Below are 19611 nucleotides of genomic sequence, written 5' to 3' on the forward strand. Positions count from 1 at the left end.
TGTGGACTCAGACACAGCGCCATGGGAAGTGACCCAGAAGGCACCCATCCGAGGCACGCTGCTATGACAAGGAACTAGGATCTAGAAGCAAGTCTGGGAGAGAAGGTGAAGCAGGAGAGCACCGCATTCGCGGACTGAAAGGAGCATCACACTTAGCCCGAGGCCACATGTCCTCAGAGACGGACACCCGGGCGTTTCAGCCTTCCCCTTTCCCCTGGGGCTGCAAGCTCTGAGGTACTGGTCACATCCTAGGGTTTCATGACCAAAGGAGGGCAGGTGACGGATGGTTTTTAAAGTCCTTGGTAGGATGTGGGCACATGGAGTAGGGAGGGGCTGCTGGTATGATCAGAGGAGATGTAAGTCGTGAAGACCCCCAAGGGGGTGAGGGAGATGCTACCCTCTCCCTGAGCTGCTGAATGGGGCTCTCAGGAGGCAGAGACAACAGTGATGGAAGAGCCTGGAAGAGTCTCTCCTTGGACCCCCTGCCGATCCCGCCTGTGGATTCCACACAAGGTTCCCGATGTGGCCCAGCCCTGGAGTCTCCTGCACAAACTGTAACCAACAGGTGGCCTCTCCCATGACCCTCAATTCCCTTCTCTGGTTTACAGTTTTTGAATAGGTGATACATAGCCCAAACATGACACAGCACACATCAGTCTACTGCAAAGAGGATTCCTCCACCACCAAAAGCCACTGTCAATAGTTTCTTCCTTATCCTGCAGAGAATTTTTATGCACATATGAGGCAACACAGATAGGCATTATTTTCCTTCTCTTTCCCTCTAGACATTATTTTCCTTCTCTTTCCCTCTACTTCTCATTCTTCTTTTTTTCTAAAGCTGCATTGTATTCCATTAAGCCAATTCCCTACTGATGGGTATTTAGATGATTTCCAGTCTTTTACAATTTCACACAGTGCTGCCATCAATGACTGTGTACACGTGGCATCGCGCATATACGTACAAGCACATCTGTAAATGGGAATGCCTAGGAGGCTGGGTCAGAGACGGCCAAACGGTCCTCCATGGGGGCTGAACCACTTCATTCCCACCTGTTTCCCCACAGCCGCTCCAACACAATGAGTTAATCACATGCGCAGATTTCTGCCAAGGCTGGAGCAAAAAACTAGAACTTCATTCTAGCTTTAACTTGCATTTATCTTATTGCGAGTGAGGACTGAGCATATTTTCATCTGCATTTTCTTTTTGATATACTATATGCTCCCTACTTTTCTACTCTATTTCTTTATCAATTTTCTTAATCAATTTATGAAAGCTTCTTATACAGCAGGGAGATTAGCCCTCTGTCTATGACAGGAGTTGCAAAAATCTTTCCCAGTATATTTTTCTTTTGGCTCTGCTTATGGTGTTCTCTGGCATAAGTGTTTTCATGCTTACATAAATTTATCAATCTATTCTTTTGGGGCTCCAGGGTTTGTGTTACGGCAAGCCAGAACTTCCCCATCCCCTTCTGGGCTCGCAGTGACACTCAGGATTCATGTCTAAACACTGTCTCCAGAGGGGGTTCTGTTGCTCTGACCTGCAGTGCCCACCCCATCCGATGCAGATCTACACAGAGAAGTGCTGCTTGCTAAATGGAAAGCACTGAGACCACTGAGGTAGATGGACCTTTCACCGTGACCCTGAGAAGCCAGGAGGCTCCCAGGCCCAAGCAGGTACCTCTCGTGTCTCAGCCTGCTCTGCTGAGAGCCCTGATTCCAAGGCAAGTTCATTTTTAGGAGGACAAAGCAAAGACAGAGTAACCCTGCCACTTTTCAAGAAAGTCACTGTTTGAGAGGGCTTTAATCCACACCCAGAACATCCATCTGGGCTGCCAAAATCCCACAAGGGAGCATTCAAAATGGGCACGTGTCCAGAAAGCTCTATTCACCACTGACTTCTCAAATACCCAATAAATATCTTACAAGAAAACAGCTGCAACTGGGCTGCAAACTGGACCAGAACCCAAAGTCTGCTGCATTCTTTCCTGCAAACATCCCATGCGTGCCTGGAGACGCACAGCCTCTCACCGCAGGTGCTGGGGCTGAGGCTGAGCAGATGCTGGCGGGTCAGGGGTCCAAGAACCAGGACCCTTCCTGCAGCTGCTGCCACCTCTGGGAACCTGACCTCCTCAAGCACCAAGAAACACCTGTGGCTCCGTGCCGGCCGCACCTTCACCCCCACACTGCTCCCTGCTTCTGCCGTGCTCGTGCTAAGAACATTTTATTGCCCCCTGGTTTTCATTATTAATGAAAAGGGACCAGAATGATCTTTCCTAAAGTTCAGAGAGTCTATAAAGACAAGAAGCTGAAATGCCATTTTACTCGTTTTGGAGATGTGTGATACAATTCTGTCTTGTGGCAAAATGAAAAAAGAGAAAAACTGAGATGGAGATAACTCTTATCCACTGCACACCTTTCAAAGGCTACAGACCAGGGCTAGCAAGAAAGCTCCCGGCGTAACCCAAAACTGGCTCAAACCCCCAGCCATGACCACTGGAGCCCTCCCCATTGCCCACCCTGGGCCAATTTTTTCCAAGCCCAGTGCAGACCCCCCAGTGAAGGAACCCAGAGACCTGGGAGCTACAGCCGCTTGTCACTGTGCTCCCAAATGTCCAGAAAATACAGTCAAGGGCAGAAAATGGGGCCAGTCGCTCTATTGCTCTAACTCAAAAGGAAGGGAAACGGGGGGCGGGAGGGTGTAGCTCAGTGGTAGAGCACGTGCTTGGCATGTGCAAGGTCCTAAGTTCAATCCCCAGTGCCTCCATTTAAAAAAAATTAAATAAATAAATTCCCCCTCCCCCACCAAAAAAAATTAAGAGAAATGGAATGAATGAGCTTTTCAAAAGCTTCAAAGCCTCCAGTCTGAAGCAGATGCCCAGCTGCAGACACGGCAGCCCAGGGGGCAAGCAGGCAAGAAGCCTGAAGTCAGAGATCCTGGTACCACACCACCAACCAGGTGGCTCCCAAAGACAGTTTTCTCTTCTCTTCTTATCAAGCACCGACCATGTGACTGAAGGTGGCAGAGCTTTGTTAGAGTTAAAGAACTCAGGAACAATGATACATTTAAAGGCATTCAGATTCAAACTGTCTACAGCACCTCCCCATCAGGCACGACTAGCCAACTCACCAAAAGGCACAGCACTTTACCAGCCTCATCACTGGCCTCTCTTGAGAATGAAGAGACAGTGAACTGTGGCAGCATTTCTGGGGCTGCCTGTATGTCTTAGGCTGCAGCGACGTCAGAGGTCAAACTATTGTAGGGAGAAGAGGGTAGGGCTCTTCAAAACCCAATGCCTTCCTTAACCTCCCAAGGACTCCATCAACTAGCCTGAGCTCTGACAGCGTCCCCGGGGTCTGCCTGCCCAAAGGCTCAAGTGTCAGGTGATTTCACAGTGTACGGCAGCCACGTCAGGGGCAGGAGACCCTGGCTCCTTAACCACTCACTGAACATCAACTAAACTAACATTACTTAATTCCTTTAGTTATAGCTCAATCAACCAAGAGATTCTCACCTAGCAGGTGAGAACAAACATCATCAGGTGAGGCCGGGAATCGCGCACACAGCACAGCCATGTTGAGCTTGAAGTCACAAAGTCAGAGACTCATGGACACCATGGAAATCCCACAATCCAGCAAAGACTCATCAACAATACAGAGCTAAAAGCTGTCACCAAGTCATCCTGCTGAGATGATCTGTACCTATGATGTGCTAGCACGTGCTAGCTGACAGCAGGGAGAAACTATCCAGTCCCTGCGGAGGCTGGCGTCCTGAGCGTGGGGCATGGCAGGGGCAGGCACCAGGCAAGCCTCGCCGTGGTCCCCTCCAGGCTCATCAAGGCTGGAACTGTGACTCCACACAGCAGTATACTGAGCTTCTCAAATCACCCCATCAGCTTTTCTCACAAGCCACCCTGAAAATTAAATGATAAGAAAGGCTCAACCACAGTGAAGTCCTGGAATGAAGCCAGCCCGCCAGACAGTGCTTGTTACAGCACAGGAGCACCAGGCTCAGTGCATGGAGAGTGGTGACCAGCCAAAGGGCACCAGAGGCAGTGGTCAGAAAGGCAGACCGGCGCAGCGACTAGAAAACAGAGCAGCTCCGCTCTGAACAGAAGCACCCAGGCAGCCTGGAAGGCAAAGGCACCACAGCAGCCCAACAGCAGTCACATCTGGAAACCTAAGACCTGTCTTCACTTGGAAGATGATATTTTCCACCTCTCATGGGCTGCAAAGCTATCAGCAGTGTCATCTTTAGGCAGGAAGGACATAAGAGGTATATCTATATTCTCACTCAACGATTAAAAAATATGAGCTCTAATTAAACTGTAAGGATTCAGGAGAGTCCAGAAATAGGCCCATGACTGTATGGACAACTGATTTTTGACAGAGACCAAGGTAGTTCTATGGGGAAAGGATAATCTTGCCAACAACTGTGCTTCGACAATTGGATATTCATGGAGGGTAAGGATACCCTTACCTTACACCATATATAAAAATTAACTCAAAATAGATCATTCACCTAAACAAAATAGCAAAAACTATAAAACTTCTGCAAGAAAACAGAAAACACAGAAGAAAATCTTCACAACCGTGGCATAGGCAAAGACATTTTAAGATACAAAAAGTATGCACCATAAAAAGAAAAAAAGAATAAAACAGACATCATCAAAATTTTAAGCTTTTGCTTTCAAAAGGCATTGTCAAGAAAATACCTCCACAGACCGGGAGAAAATACCTACAAAACATATATCCAGTAAAGGACCCGGAACCAGAATATATAAAGAGCTTTTACAACTCAATGACAAAAAGGCAAACAAGGCAGTTTTTTAAAAAGATTGGGCAGGAGGGAGGGTATAGCTCAGTGGTAGAGTGCATGCTTAGCAGGCACAAGGTCCTGGGTTCCATTCCCAGTACCTCCATTAAAAATATAGATAAATAAAATAAATAAATAAACCTAATTACACCACACACACCCCCAAAAAAAGACTGGGCAGTAGATTGGAAGAAACACTTAACAAAAGATACATGAATGGCCAATAAGCACATGAAAATATGCGTGACATCATTAGCCATTTTAGAAACAGTAATTAAAAAGTACAATGAGATTCTAATACCTGTATGTTAGAATGGCTAAACTTAAAAACAGAATACCAAGTGTTGACAAGGATGCAGAGCAATGGAAATTCTCACACACTGCTGATGGGAATGTAAAATGGCACAACCATTTTGGAAAATAGTTTTACAATATCTTACAAAGTTAAACATATACCTAACATGTGACTAAGGCATTCCATTCCTACATATTTACCTAAGAAAAAGGAAGTATCTGTGCACACAAAGACTTGTACACAAATGTTCGTGGAAGCATTATTCATAAAAGCCCCAAACTGGAAACAACCCAAACAACCATCAATGGTCAGAGGATAAACTGTGAAATAACCACACAACAGAGTAACAGGAGTTAGCAAGCTCTGCTTGGCTGGTCAAGTCCCACCTCATCCTGCTTTTATTCAGCTGTGAGCTCAGAATGATTTTCTTATTTTTAAAGAATCTGGGGTGGGCGGGGTGGGGGAGAACATGTGACAAAAACATGTGTAATTCACAAACTCTAAAATATTTACTACCTGATATATACATACTTTTAAAATATATTTATTTTATAAAATATGTTTTTTAATTTATTATATAAATATATGTACTTATATAAAATATTTTACTACCTGATAGGTAGGTCGATTATCTCAACATGGGTCAATGTTAAAAACATTATGTTAAGGTAAAGAAACTAGACACAAAAGACTACATGTTGAAAGATTCCATTTACATGGAAATTTTCTCAAAGGCAGAACTTTGTGACAGAGAGTAGATTGCTGGTTGACACGGACCAGAAATTGGAGAGAGGACGATGTAAAGGGCACAAAGGAATTTTGAGGGGTGACAGATATTTTCTATATTGTGACTATAGTGTTGGTTACAAGCTAATTATAATGTATACAATTCACCAAATTGTACACTTAAAGTGGATCAGTCTTATTGTGTATAAATTATACTTCAAAAAAGCTGATTAGAAAGAAAAAAATTAAGACTCTAGAAACATAAAACTGCCATATGACCTAGCAATCGCACTCCTGGATGGCTACCCAGGAGGAATGAGACCGGACGCCCACACGAGACTGGCCCACACATGTTCATAGCAGCGTGATTCCTGTAGCCAAAGCAGGACCTGACAGACATCCATATAATGGAATACTAGTCAGCAATAAAAAGGAAGGAAGTATGGCTACATGCTACAGCATGGAAGAATCTCAAAAATGTTATGCTAAGTGAAAGAAGGCAGGCTCAAGGGATCACTTGAGTGATGAGTATGAGTCCATTTACCTGAAATGCTCAGGAAAGGTAAATTTATAGTGGTGGAAAGTAGGTGAGTGGTTGCCTGAGGCTGGAGGAGGCACCAAGGCTCTTACGTGGGGTGAAAGTGCTCTAAAGCTGATTTATAAGTGCACTGCTCAGTAAACTTACAAAAAAATCACTGAACTGTACACTTGGAATGGGTGAGTTTTATAATAGATAAAATACACTTCAACAGATTTAAAAATTAAAAAAAAAATAAGTCTGGACACAGACCCATGCATATATAAACAATTATTTTTGGATAAAGGGAAACGTAACTCAATGGTGACAGGATAATCTTTTGAACATCTGGTGGTGGCACAATTGGATATCCGTTAGGGAAAAATGAACCTTGACTTTCACATTGTACCATACACAAAAACTAACTGAGAGTAAATCACAGATTTCAAGATAAAAGCTAACACTATAAAACTTCTAGAAGAAAACATAGAAGAAAATCTTTCCAATCTTGGGGTAAGTGACGCTTCATAGATACGATACAAAAACCATGAATTGTTTAAAAAAGAGAGAGAAATGGATGTCATCAAATTTTAAATTGTTTTTCAAAAGGCAACATAAAGAAAAAGAAAAAGCTAGCCACAGACTAGGAGGAAATACTAACCATGCATATACCTGACAAAGACCTTGAATCTAGAATACATAAGAACTCTTCCAACTCGATAAGAAGATAATTTAAAATGGACAAAGATTGGAACAGACACTCACAAAAGCAGATATGCAAATGGACAACAAGCACATAAAAAGATTATTAGTCTTCACAGAAATGTCAACTCAGACGACTATGAGACACCACTACTCACACATTAAAGTTGCTAAAATTAAAAAGACTGAGAACATCGACTGTTCATGAGGATCTGTAGCAACTGGAACTCTCATACATTGCTGTCAGGAATGTAAAATGGTACAACCACTCTGAAAAACATTTGGCAGTTTCTTATAAAGTGAAACTTACGCTGAACATATGACCCAGCAATTCCACTCCTAGGCATTTACCCAAGGGAAATAAAAACATACAAAGACTTGTACACAAATGTTCACAAGAGCTTTATCCTAACAGCTCAAAACTGGAATCAGCCCAAAGCCCGAAGCCCATCAACAAACCACAGTGCGTCTTTACGGTGGAAGACGGCTCAATGATAAAAAGGAAGCAACAACTTGGCTGGATCTCCAAAACATGACACTGAGAGAAAGAAACCAGACATGAGAGAGGACATACAGCATGAGTCCATTCATGTAAAACTCTAGGAAAGGTAAGCCTAAAGGGGAGCAATCAGATGCAGACCAGGGGCTGCTCCAGAGTCGGGGTGGGGTGGGGTGGGGTGGGGCTGGCTGGGAATGGGGCACAGGGAACCTTCAGGGGGACTGGAAATGTTCTACACCATGATGGCTACATGGGGGTGTACACTTGTCAAAACTCAGTGTACAAATCAAATGGGTGTATTTTTATTCTATGCAAATTATACCTCAATAAAGCTGACTTTTTTTTAAGTCTGTTAGGAATTTTTTTTTTAAAGAGAGACAGCAAAAGGAAGTCAGTGATTGAGAACAATACCCAGCATGGTAGGTTCTAAGTTCTCTGCTGAGTTAGCAGCTGAGACCAAGGGAAGAAGCGAGATGTGAAAATTCTATTTCAACTTTTTAAATTGCACCCATAATATTTGATACATACAATAGGATATAATATTTAGATGTTATGAAACATGACACCAAAATTAGCAATCCCAAAGCTGCCTACTTCACCAGTTAAAACTTTCCAAACACCAGTGAAGCTAGCCCTGTGCTCTCCACTCAGAGGTAACCACTATCCTGAATTTAGTGTTAATTCCAACTCCAAGTTTCTATGGGCTATGAAAGCTGGAAATATGCCCCCCCAAGAACAAGGACTGCATTTCTCAGCCTCCCTGCAGACAGGCATGGCCATGTGGTTGGGCCTATGCGGAGAAAGCAGAAGTGATGTGGGCGATTTCCAGGACGTGTCCCTAGAAGGTGCCTTGCCCTTTTCCTTCCTTCTCCCGCTTCTTGCTTGCTGGACGGCGGAGGGGACAGTTGGAGCTGGAGCAGTCACACTGGAGCACGAGATGGATACCGGCCAGGTGTGAGAGATGCAGAGGTCCCTGACAACCACAAAGCCGATCTGGGAGTTTTCTCTTATTTGTTGCAGATTCTCATATAACTAACACAGGCTGCACTGTCAACACAGCGATAATCCTAGCTAGACTCTTCCAGTGGTCTAAGAAATCTAAGGAAAGTTCTTTACTGCAATGCCTGCCTCTTCAGTGTCTGCATGTGGCATTTATTCTACACCCACGAGGCACCGCACCAGGCATAACACAAAGCAAACGGAACGGACAGCCCTTGAAGAGCTGCTAGTCTAAACCAGTCACGTGGACAAAAGAAGAAAAAATACAATTTCCTCAAAATTACAGAAATGATTTTTTCATACACAAACCAGTAACTTCTGGAGCAAAAAGTGAGAGCTGTGTGCTAAACTGACAGAAAAATGGTAGGCAAAGAGAGGCTGTCTTCACTCGAGCCTTCATTTACACTCACCCCTAGAGGTGCTCACCCGGCCCCACCCCAACTTCGCTGAGTCCTCCACAGACCCGGCCTGACACCAGTACCCTGGGGATTTCTCCTTTGTTCTTAAATCCTGAAAGCTCTCACCACTCACACCATGCAGGATGGCACAGAGAGTCTTCGCTGTCTTGCCCCAAGCCCGGGGCTTCCCTTACATTAAACTTCCTGAAGGCAAGGCCTATCCTCTACTTCTGCAGCCCGCACGGCCAAGCACACAGAAGGCCTCACCGACTGGCCACCTGGCCACCCCCCTCCCCCCGCCCCCTGCCCCCAAGCTGATGGTCTTACTCAGCAGCCTTTCAATTCTCAAGCACACTTCCACCACCATTTATTCATTCAACAAGTGTTTTCTAAAACACCTGCTAAGTCAGAGCCTCCAGTCATAGATTTAGGGGGAAAAAAAAGGCCTCTGAGCTCAAGGAACTCACAGTTTAATAGGAAGTGAGTACACATTTCAGTGGCGTGTGATGGTGGGCAGGGGACTGATCGAGGCAAGGGGAACCTCTGTCCCAGCCAGAATGAAGGTATCTGAAAGGGAGCATCTGGACACTGGCCTCACCCAACGCTCTCCTGGGGTGTCTTCTCCAATTCCCCATGCAGCATCTGCTCGGATGGTACAAATCATTTTAATATTAGTCTAAGAATAATATGGTCAAATAGATAATACGGCCTCAAAAATAACTAAACGATGCATTTTTAAGTGAAAAAAAAAAAACAAACCCGTGTGACTTTGTGGTCCGTCAGGGTAATGACTCTTCTGATACTTCTACCCCCTGCTGCGGCCACTGAACATCACAGGGTTTCACGTCCACATGGCTCTGCTTTAGCTTGGCTGCTCCGGTTCATCCTGTCTAGTCACTGAACCAGTCATCCCCCAGGTCCAGTGATGCAGCCCCTGCTCTCTGAAGTGCCCCTTCACCTTGCCTGCACCACTGCCGCCCTCAGCGGGGCTGACCTCACAGCACTGCTGTGTTCCCTCAGCCGCCTTTCCTACCAGACAGGAGCACCTGCAGAGCGTGAACAGCCAGGACTTCTTACTCGGTTCATCCTAAGAGTCTAGCACCGTGCCTGGCACACAACAGGCTTTCAAGAATAAATGCTTGCTCAGTGAACTAAGATAATCAAGGGAAAGTTTATGCTACTAAACAGGGCTATAAAAGAAACTGAAAATGAACACACTTTCTCTCTCAGGATTTCTACTGAATGGCAAAGCCTTCCACCAACCTCAGACATCTAAGTCCTATTTTAAGAAGAGGCAACTGAAGCTGCAGGTCAGTCTTTGAAAAAGCTTAATTTGTTTATCAAAGACAGTGAGGGGTGTAAATATTTAAGCCTAAGAAAAATTATTACCGTACAAAATTCACACTGGCCCTGCTTGTATCTCAAAGCTACTTTGCTCGTCTCTCTGGAAGGAGAGAAGAAAAATCATCCTAGAGTGAATGGATCAATCATGCATTTATCAGGACTTTATGTTGAGAACTGTGGCAGGCTCTGCACATAAACACAGACACACTGATTCCTGATTCAAAATCGAACAAAAAGAAACCAAAATGAGAAACAGAGGATGTCAAACTTCCTCTCACATTCCAGCCTGACTTTCCCTGAGCTCTGCCTGACTTTCTTTTAGGCCCTGACAACACTGGTTTATCCTCACACTGGGTGACACCACGCTTCCCCTTGGTGTCAACCTTCTACCACTTGCACAAAGCCTTCTCTGACTTCTCCAGCCCACATTAATTTTTCTCTTTTCTGTATTCCTGTGGAGTTTCTTGTCGGTATAATTAATTTTGGCATTAAATCACAATGTCTTATATTATTATCCTTTTCTTAAGAGTTTGTCTTATCTCTCCCAGAGAGCCTGTAAGATTCCTAAAGATCACGTTTTGAAGCTCTCATAATACTGTACCAAGCATACAGCAGGTGCTTAATAAACACTGATGGATTGAACCGGTAGGTCTCCATGTTCTCTTTGCTGACACTGGCATTTATTAACATCTCAAGGTCAACCACATTCACCAAAAAGCAGAGATATCAAAAGAAGCACTGAGCTGGACACCTGCCACCAAGAGCAGGGGGGCGGGCAAGTCCAGAGGTGAGGATCTGGGAGCACTGGGCTCCCCGGGGTGGTCTCAGAAAAGCCACCTTTCTGTAAGACATGAACATTTGGGGCTAAGCCCAGAAAATCCCATTTTCTAGGCTTGGGCTCAGAGATGGAATGCCCTTAAAAAGCCAAGAAATGGGAAGGAAAGGGCTGCCCAAGCTCCAGATGTAAAATCGGCAGGAACGCACATGAATGGAGGCCATAAATCCCTCCCCGACGCAGACAATGCCTCGGTGATAAGCATGCAGATTGCACACCTAGTTCAGAAACTCCCCTGAGTTTGCTTGTAATTAAGGGGGTTAGAAAGGTAAAAAAATATATAAACCCAATTAATCATTTAAATATTTAAAGTCAGATTTTTTCCTCACTCCAGGATTAGTATATTTCATAACGCCAGCAGCAGACAGCCCTGGTTTTTACTGGGGTTCATTTCAGAGCATGTTTAAACTAGTCAGATTGAGTGATGCTTCCAGCAACTAATCGCATGTCAAATAAAAGATATTTTATGTAATAAATTACCGCTACAAGTAATTCAAATGTCATTTATCAGTTTTATTATCAGTCAGGCAAAGTCTTGTTTCTCTATATTAATCAAAATCAAGCTTTTTTTTTTTTTTTTTTTTTGGAGCAGTTTTGACACCTCTTGGCAAAAGTACAGAAGTGAAGAGGTAGAGTCATCTGGGAGCTGAAAGGAGCAGTGTTAACGGTGCAAGAAGAATGAAGCGCCACGGTGACAACTAAAAACTTCAGGTACTTAAAATTACCATTACCATTGTTTTTACACTAGCGTCAAAGCAGGAAGGAGTCTGTCTCTAAGAAGATGTATTTTATTTTTAGGGCTGGGAGACTCTTAAAAATACTCCCACCTAAATACCTAACTGCGTAATGCTTTTTCTCAGAGAGATCTGGGCAGGAGAATGATTTAAATGACGGAACTGCCCCTCCCAGCCCTGTTCTTCTGCCTCTTTCAGAAAGACTGGCAGCTTAACCCTTTGTGCCGACTGAAAGTAAGCAAACGCATGTTTTAGGCCAACTTGTGCCCAACCAGAAAAATGAGTTCTGAGCAAGAAGTTTCCAAGCAGCCGAGAGACCTGTTTGGTATTAAGCCATGGAGGAAAACAGCTGGAATAGAACAGATGTGCCTCTTAGAAAACTCTGCACCCCAGCTGCCACTGCCCTTCCTCAACAAATCCCATCAGACGCCTGGGCCCAGGGACACAACTAAAGAAAAAGTGTGGAGACTTCGCGACACACAGAGTATAGTTCAGTGACCCAAAGCAACACAATGGATCGGACAGAACGCTAGCCAGGAAGGAGAAACGAGTCCCAGGCTGGCAAGCAGCTGCTGCTGACTCGGCAGCCCCAGCGCAAGGCTCACCCACTGAGCGCGGTGGCTCTGGCCTCAGAGGTCACGTGACACCTGTGCGACCACGGATGAGATCAACCTGAGTTCGTGCTACCCAGCCTCACCCATTCAGCCTTATCCAGAGAGCAAAAGAAAGGCCGTATCTAAATGAGATCTGTGACACACAAAGCGGATTCTAACCCACTGCCTGGCCCCTGCGCTATCTACACGGATGACTGCACTTCCCTAGCTGTGGCTGAGCCAGTGAGGAAGACAGTGAAATGGGGGGCAGAAGGTAGCTCCCGGCCACGTGGTGGGGGTCAAAACAAGTCTGGCATTTTAAATTGTACCTTTTAAAATCTGATATCTAGAACTTTTAAATCACGTTTTGAAAAAATAAAACTTCTGAGAGACAATTAAAATGAAGACAATTACAGAAAAGGCATTTTGAAAGACAGCAGATCCAAGGCTGAGATCTTATGTTAAACACACAAAACCAAGCAATTTTCCATTGCTTTGAAGTCAATTTCAACCTTTTGAGACTTTTCATGAGACTAAAAGAAGGGGTTCTGCCTATATTTTGGAAGTGCACATTTATTACTGAAGAATCTTTTTATTCCTAAAGTAGCTTTCATTTAAAAATTCAAAAAAAAACCTCTCATGGGTCATAGTCTCATGTAATAATTACAAGCTACATTTGAAAAGGAGCTTCGCATTTTCCTCTAAAATTCTCTGACAGATTGCCACCACATAAATATACATGGTATAGCCAGGGGAAGGAAGGAAGGAAGGACAGTGCGGTGGGGTGGGGAAGGCTAGCCTAAATCTACTAATATTAACTCCAAAAAATAAAATTAGGAGACAAGTTATTTCAGTGACCAAACAAGAATGCACCCATGAATCAAAGGTTTATGTTCTTATTAGTAAAACAGTAACATGCAAAAGGCACTGATATAAGAAAATGGAAACAGAACCAATGAATACTTTTACACTCTTGCTTGAAAACAAAATGCTTGAAATAATACAATAAACTCATTTATTCTGGTCCCTTGTCTCTTCTTAAACCTTTGTCACCTGCTTAGAAGTCTGTCTAGAAGAGGATTTGGGTATGTCACATTCTTTTGGAAAAACCTAAGCGCCATCTCCTACGCCTAGTTTCTCCCGGCTTACTGAGTCTGGGAGATGTGAAGCGCTGCTTTTTGGCCAGAGTCCTGAATCCCAATCAAGGTTAAAGCAGGAGTTTGAGCGGGTGACTTACTGTATGGCTGCGAAACGAGGTGAGGGGGCTGGACAGGAACCACCTGTGTGGCTGGGCCCAAGGACGCAGGCTCATCGGCAGCCGTGCCCGACTGCTGGAAAGCCAAATCAATCTCTTCATCTGTCAGCCCTGGGGGAGAAGAGGACATAATCACAGGTGAGTACCTTTTGCAGTGTCCAAGGCTGCAACAAAATCTTCACTTGAGAAAAGACCTTAGAGTCACAGAATGCCTAGAATCCTGTGGTAAGTTGCTTCCCCAATTTCGGATTCTCCGGAACCTCTCTCAGAGTTGCAATTTAACCTTAAGCGACAGAATATTAGCCTCAACACTGCTTCCAAATGTGGCTCATTCAATTTCCTTAATTTATCCTTGAGTTTATTGCTGCTTTTGAAGTCGCTCCGTACTGCAATTCTCCATTCTTCCCCCGAAAACAGATACCATCAACTGCAAATGTGGCTCATTTTAATCTGTAATGGTGTTAAAAAAAAAGAGGGGAAAAAACTAACAATAATGCATGAAAACAGACAGGGAAACAAAAAACTAATTATTGGGTGAGACGACTAATTAGTCTAGATCGTTTCTGAAGATGGGAATAATTTGCTTTATTTTATGACAAATGCAGAAATAAAAAGAAAAATCAGGACTGACTGTGATTAGTATGAATGGGATATAGAATGTAAAGAAGAAAATAAAACAAGAAAACAGATCAAAACAAGGCCAGGCCCAAACTTTCAGATGATTATTACTCTAGCCTATCGCAAGCTGCCTATATCGCCTTTGGCTAGTTTTTCTCTTTCCCTTTTTTCCCATCCTCCTAACACTCTAAACCACAGTGCACCAGGGACATGAGGAAATACCAGGGCGCCATTTGCAGTGGCTAAGACGTGTGGAGAGCATTTGCTCACGGAGGAATAAAAAGCAAGTGAAAAACCCATGAAGACCACACTTCCAGTGGGCATGCAGCTGGAATATTTCAACAGGTCTGAGGCAGACCAGAGACGCTGGCTCTGTGGGACGGAAGAGGACGAGCATACCAACCAACACAGAGCATCGCAAAAAAGAGGGGCATGCAGGTGTGAGAAGGACGTTCCCACGGGGCAGCAGGGGAGGGACTGTGTGTGCAGAAGTGCTCTAGCTGCTGTGAGTGGGAGAAGCAGGTGGGAGGTCACTGCCAGTCTGCAGAAGAGCACTCCGGTCACCCGTGCTGTTCTGGGAATCCCAACATCCAGTCCAGCCGCAACACAGAGCTTTTGAAATAGAGCCGAGAGCTTTCCCACATCTGGTCGGCAGCTCTCCATTATAGGCCCACAGCATGGTATATCTGCCCCTGGGGGCAGATGAAGTACAAGGAGGTTCTGAGGATCAGCATCTTCCAAAGCATGGTGCCTCATGCTCTGTGCCAAGGGGCTAATAGATGGAGCACATTAATGCTCGAAAGCACAGCACTGCCTTGCACCATATTGGCGTGTGAGTTGGTTGCAGCCGTCCCTCAAACTTTTCATGCCTACCACAAGCGGTCAAGGGAGAATACCTGAACTATTCTAAATGGCCCGGACCTTCTTTTCTCCTCTCTGCACTGAGCAGTTGAGGTCTAGCCCCATTTAAAACTGCATCTCTTTCTCTCGTCCTCCTCTGCCCGCAGCAGAGCTAGTCAGCGGTGGGCAAGGCTACACCCCCGTGAAGTCTGAGTGCTGCTGGGCTGGCCCTGAGTGCATCATCCTCTCGACAGACTGACGGGGCAGATGAAAGGCTGGCAGGGTGCAAAGAGGATCATTTGTTGGCACTTAGCACCTTTAAATACAAAAGCTGAATTTGAGACATGGGGCTAGACAGGGCTGTTCTTCCTCCCTAACTCCCCACCTTGCTGCAAAAGGATCGCTTTACTGTGATTTCACCTCCCAAGAACAGGGGCAGTACAGACAGACGAGCCAGCAAAGGCGGAGAACACGTTTCCCAGAGCGAACTCCTCTCGGGCTCCAGCCTGTGCACCAACTGCCAGTCACTCCTCCTAAGTAGGAAGGGGAACCCCCTTCAGAGTTCTGGTAGGAAAGATACTGTTTTAACTGGTCATAAGCAGCCATGAGAGAAGAAAGCGGCACGTGCGACATCAGCACGAGCCTGGTGGTCACCGGACACAACGGAATTTTACAAACCTGGTGGTTCGTGCGCCTTGTCATCCGCTGGCTGCAAATGAGGATAATTTTCCCAAAAGGAGCATTCAGTTGCATTCTCATTTTCCCTTTTGGCTCTTTCAAATATAAACAAGTACGATAATGTTTAACGCTGGGGAAATATACAGTAAGTTACAGGCTGTGCTGCAGCCCCAAGAGCTGGAGCCGGTTAAAGGGACAGGACTCCCCGCCCGTTGTTCTGCCCTCCGGCCCCGAGCTTTTACGAAGCGTATTTTCCTAATAAAACATGTTCCTTGTATTATTGCAGCCGAGCCCACCAGTGAGGCCGCAGAGTAAAGGGCATCGGCACTTCCTTCCAAGCTCTTGTTTTACAGACACCTTACCATCTGATGCTCTAAATTTACACTGGCTGGAATTCTGATATCCCTGGTTCTCCAGAGAGTCAGGACTTTGATTTTGTTACAGAAAATGAACCATTTTTCTCCTTTTCAAAAAATAAGCATTTTAACGATCTTGCTGAATAAATATAATGTCAGAGCCAGGCCATTATCCTAGCCATTGCCCTTAGTTAACAGATAAAAAAACCTGAGGCCCAAAGAGGGTGAAAAATATGCCTCAAATCATACTAGTAAAGGCATGGTAATTCCAGGTGGAACCCCCGGCTCTCCATCTCCAGCCTGTGGCTTCCCACCATGGCACAGAGTTACGGCACATCAAATGGCAGATTCTGAAATGATGTCTTAAATCTTCAATTTTGTTAAAGAAAATATCAGGACTAAACTGTCTCCCCACATTCTCCCCACCAGCACCCCATCCATAGGGAAAAGCCAATGAATGTTGTTTGGGAGCCATATCAAAACAACACAGGAACTGAACGCCTGGGTCCTACCTGCAAATGACACCTGGACAACTTTTTAAACAACACCAGAGTGACAAAGGTAGAGTGACCTTATCTTATTCTAATCAAATAAATCCAAAAGCCTCTCACAGACTGGTGCCTACGCTTCCCTCAGTGGCCTTTTCCTCTCGAGTTTCCCCAGCTTAGGGAAGACTGACCAGGTTTAGGACTTTACAAGACTCAAGTGATTCTCCTGGGGCTCATAAGACTGAGGTGGGGTGGGGTGTCACCCCTCTGAGAACACAATAGTTATCTATCCAGTCATCAGCTCCTGGCACTGAAAGGACCTTGCCTTCCGGGATGGGGTACTGCCCAGAACCCACACACCAGACATCCAGTTCCCATCCAGCCCCACTGAGATAAACAGTGGAGAGCTTAGAGTGAGACCTTGCAGAATCCAAAAGGTTAAAAGGAATAATAAAGGAAACTGCCAATTGTAAGTGAATTATATTTGGCTCTGAAAGCTGAGACACGGGCTATATTATAAAAGGCATCTCTTTGCGTTGTTTACCATCACCCTGACTAATGCAGACCTTTTTTTTTGTTTTGTTTTAAATAATCTCATGCAAATTAGACACACATACTTCCTTCCAGTTGATTGCTATCTGCAAGGAATAATCTAACCGCAGAGGGACTGAGCAAGGGCTGAGCAGAGATGGGAGGAAAGGGTGTCACCATCCTGTGGCAGGCAAACCTCCTCCCCTCCCCTCCCTGCCTCAAGTCATCCTTTAGCTGCTGCCTTTGGAGGAATTAACCAATTTTAATAAAGCCTAAAATTTCCTTTTAGTTGGGGTGTCAACCGCATGATCTGGTATCCCTAGCACGTTGCATTTAGATGCTCTTCCAGTAACTTCACTTCTGCTACTTGGGGATTCCAGGGACTACCAGCCCCTCCCCCAGTCTGTGACACTGACAATTAAACTGTGTTATTGGAAAGTCCTGCTCAGTTATTCCATCCACTCACTAGCTTCAGTCAAGAGGAGGAGAAAGGGACGAGGGGACTCATCCAAGGTGAACAGGTGGAGCAGGATGCCTGCTTCTGAGAGGCAGAGACTGTCATTTCACCTTTAAGACCACAGCTGCCTGACCTGCAAAACTGGGAGCTCTCAATTCCAACGGAGCTGCGTGCGCCCGGAGTCAGGGCGGGCTTCTAGCTCCCTCAGTTCTCTGGAATCTACTTCCCCACACAGTTTCCTTTACCAGGAGACTGCTCCTGTGTCAACGGTGGGCCAGAGAGTTCTTTTCCAACACTTCCTTTTAAAAGAGGATTCTTTTAAAGGAACAGATCAAGTGAGCTACATTCTATTGATTAATAAAGCCCTCAAGTCACTGCTGTGGCAACTTAAGTGAATGGCCTCGGGGCCGCTACACCTGCTTATTTTTATCCCTTAGGAGACAGATGAAATTGTTTTCTTTTTCTGAAGATTTCTATTAAAATGCAAACAAAACCAAAGCGGTTGACTTTGTGAGCTGCAGCCTACTGGCTCAGAGCACAGCGCCGCTGGGTCCTTTCCCACGACTCAGCTCAGACAACACTGGGCGCTGGGGAAGGCTGACTTCTTTCTGTGGGACTGGCTGTGCAAGGGCTTCTCAGAATAAGTGACCTCAACGCTATCCCCAGTGACCGCTGGGCACTACCACGGGACCTAGCTCTATGCAGGTGAAGCAGAAAGACAGATGACAGCAGACAGCAGTGTTCTCTGAATCCTTCAGGTCAAACAACCACCGCAAGAGCAGGGTTAGGAATAGTTTGGAAATAAGCAAGGTGACGAACGCCTGACAGTCCCTTCCAGCCCAGCCCAAGTTTATAAACGTTTATAAACATTGAGTCTGACGGGGATTAGGGAATGGGGCCAGAGGGCCAGTGGCACCCAATAGCAGTTATGGACTGGCCACTCGGGCCGTCTTCCTCCGCCACCATGGTCCCTCTATTCACAGGGCTTGGGAGATTCATCTGGGACTCAGGGAGACTGAGCAGGGTCACCTCTCTCAGAGCACAACTACGTATCTGCCCATGCACACTCTGGGAGGAGATGAGGCAGAGAAGATGGCTGGCTAAAAATACTCCCCAAATTAAAAGAAAAATCAACTCTCTCAGAAAAGGTTAGGGGAGGGAAAAAAGTATATTTATTTTATTTTATTAACATTTTGTTGGAACAGTAGAGTACAATAAGGACTCTCAGAGCCTCTAAAAGTCGTTGGATGACCTGTAGACCCCTATTTCCCAGTGCCTTGTATAAAATTGAATTTTTTAAACATAAATTACACGTAATGACGACACTGTAAAAACTAACAGTAATGGAAAGCTGTGCTGTATTTCATTAGCCTGTATTATTCCGTGCCACCTGATCCAGCCGGGCCTTGTTTATGAGTTAGTGTGTTAGCAGATGCCGATGGAAGCATTTGCTTCGACCTTGCTCTTCTCATTGGGGCATGAAATTACGACGGCAGCACCTTGATATTACAGCCATAAATACAGTAAACTGCAAATTTAAGCCAACGGCTCCTATTGTCTCTGAACATAAAGCTGATCGGTATTTATTTAAAAGGAGAACAAAAAAAATATTATATATCACCTTGTTTATGGGGCCTCCCCCACCCACTTTCTTATCCCCTCCCCCAGCCCCCAACCTGTCTAATTCACTTGGTTAAAATATTAAGCAAATAAGCCAAATGCTTTCTTCTCTGCTAATTAACTATTCCCAAGCAGCAAAAACAGTTTTTGAGAAAACTAGTTCCAAATATCATTACCCTGAATGAAAGAGTTTTTAGAAAAATTGATCCAACGGTGGGGGCTGGTTCCCACCATCTTGATCTTGATATGTAAATTCAAGAACAAGACAGGACACTCTCCCCTCTCCTTAAATGAGGAAAGTTCAAACAACAGG

General features: G+C 45.0%; 1 protein-coding gene across 1 annotated transcript in view; it reads right to left on the bottom strand.

The window, feature by feature from the left end:
• PEX14 (peroxisomal biogenesis factor 14) overlaps positions 1–19611 on the bottom strand; it is a 120056-nt gene that overhangs the window by 14373 nt on the left and 86072 nt on the right. Inside the window, exon 4 of the mRNA XM_011000819.3 lies at positions 13693–13821. Coding sequence (XP_010999121.2) covers positions 13693–13821 — 129 coding nt within the window. The remainder of the gene's footprint in view (positions 1–13692; positions 13822–19611) is intronic.

This window comes from Camelus dromedarius, chromosome 14 (genome assembly GCF_036321535.1).
Source record: "Camelus dromedarius isolate mCamDro1 chromosome 14, mCamDro1.pat, whole genome shotgun sequence".
NCBI lineage: Eukaryota > Metazoa > Chordata > Mammalia > Artiodactyla > Camelidae > Camelus > Camelus dromedarius.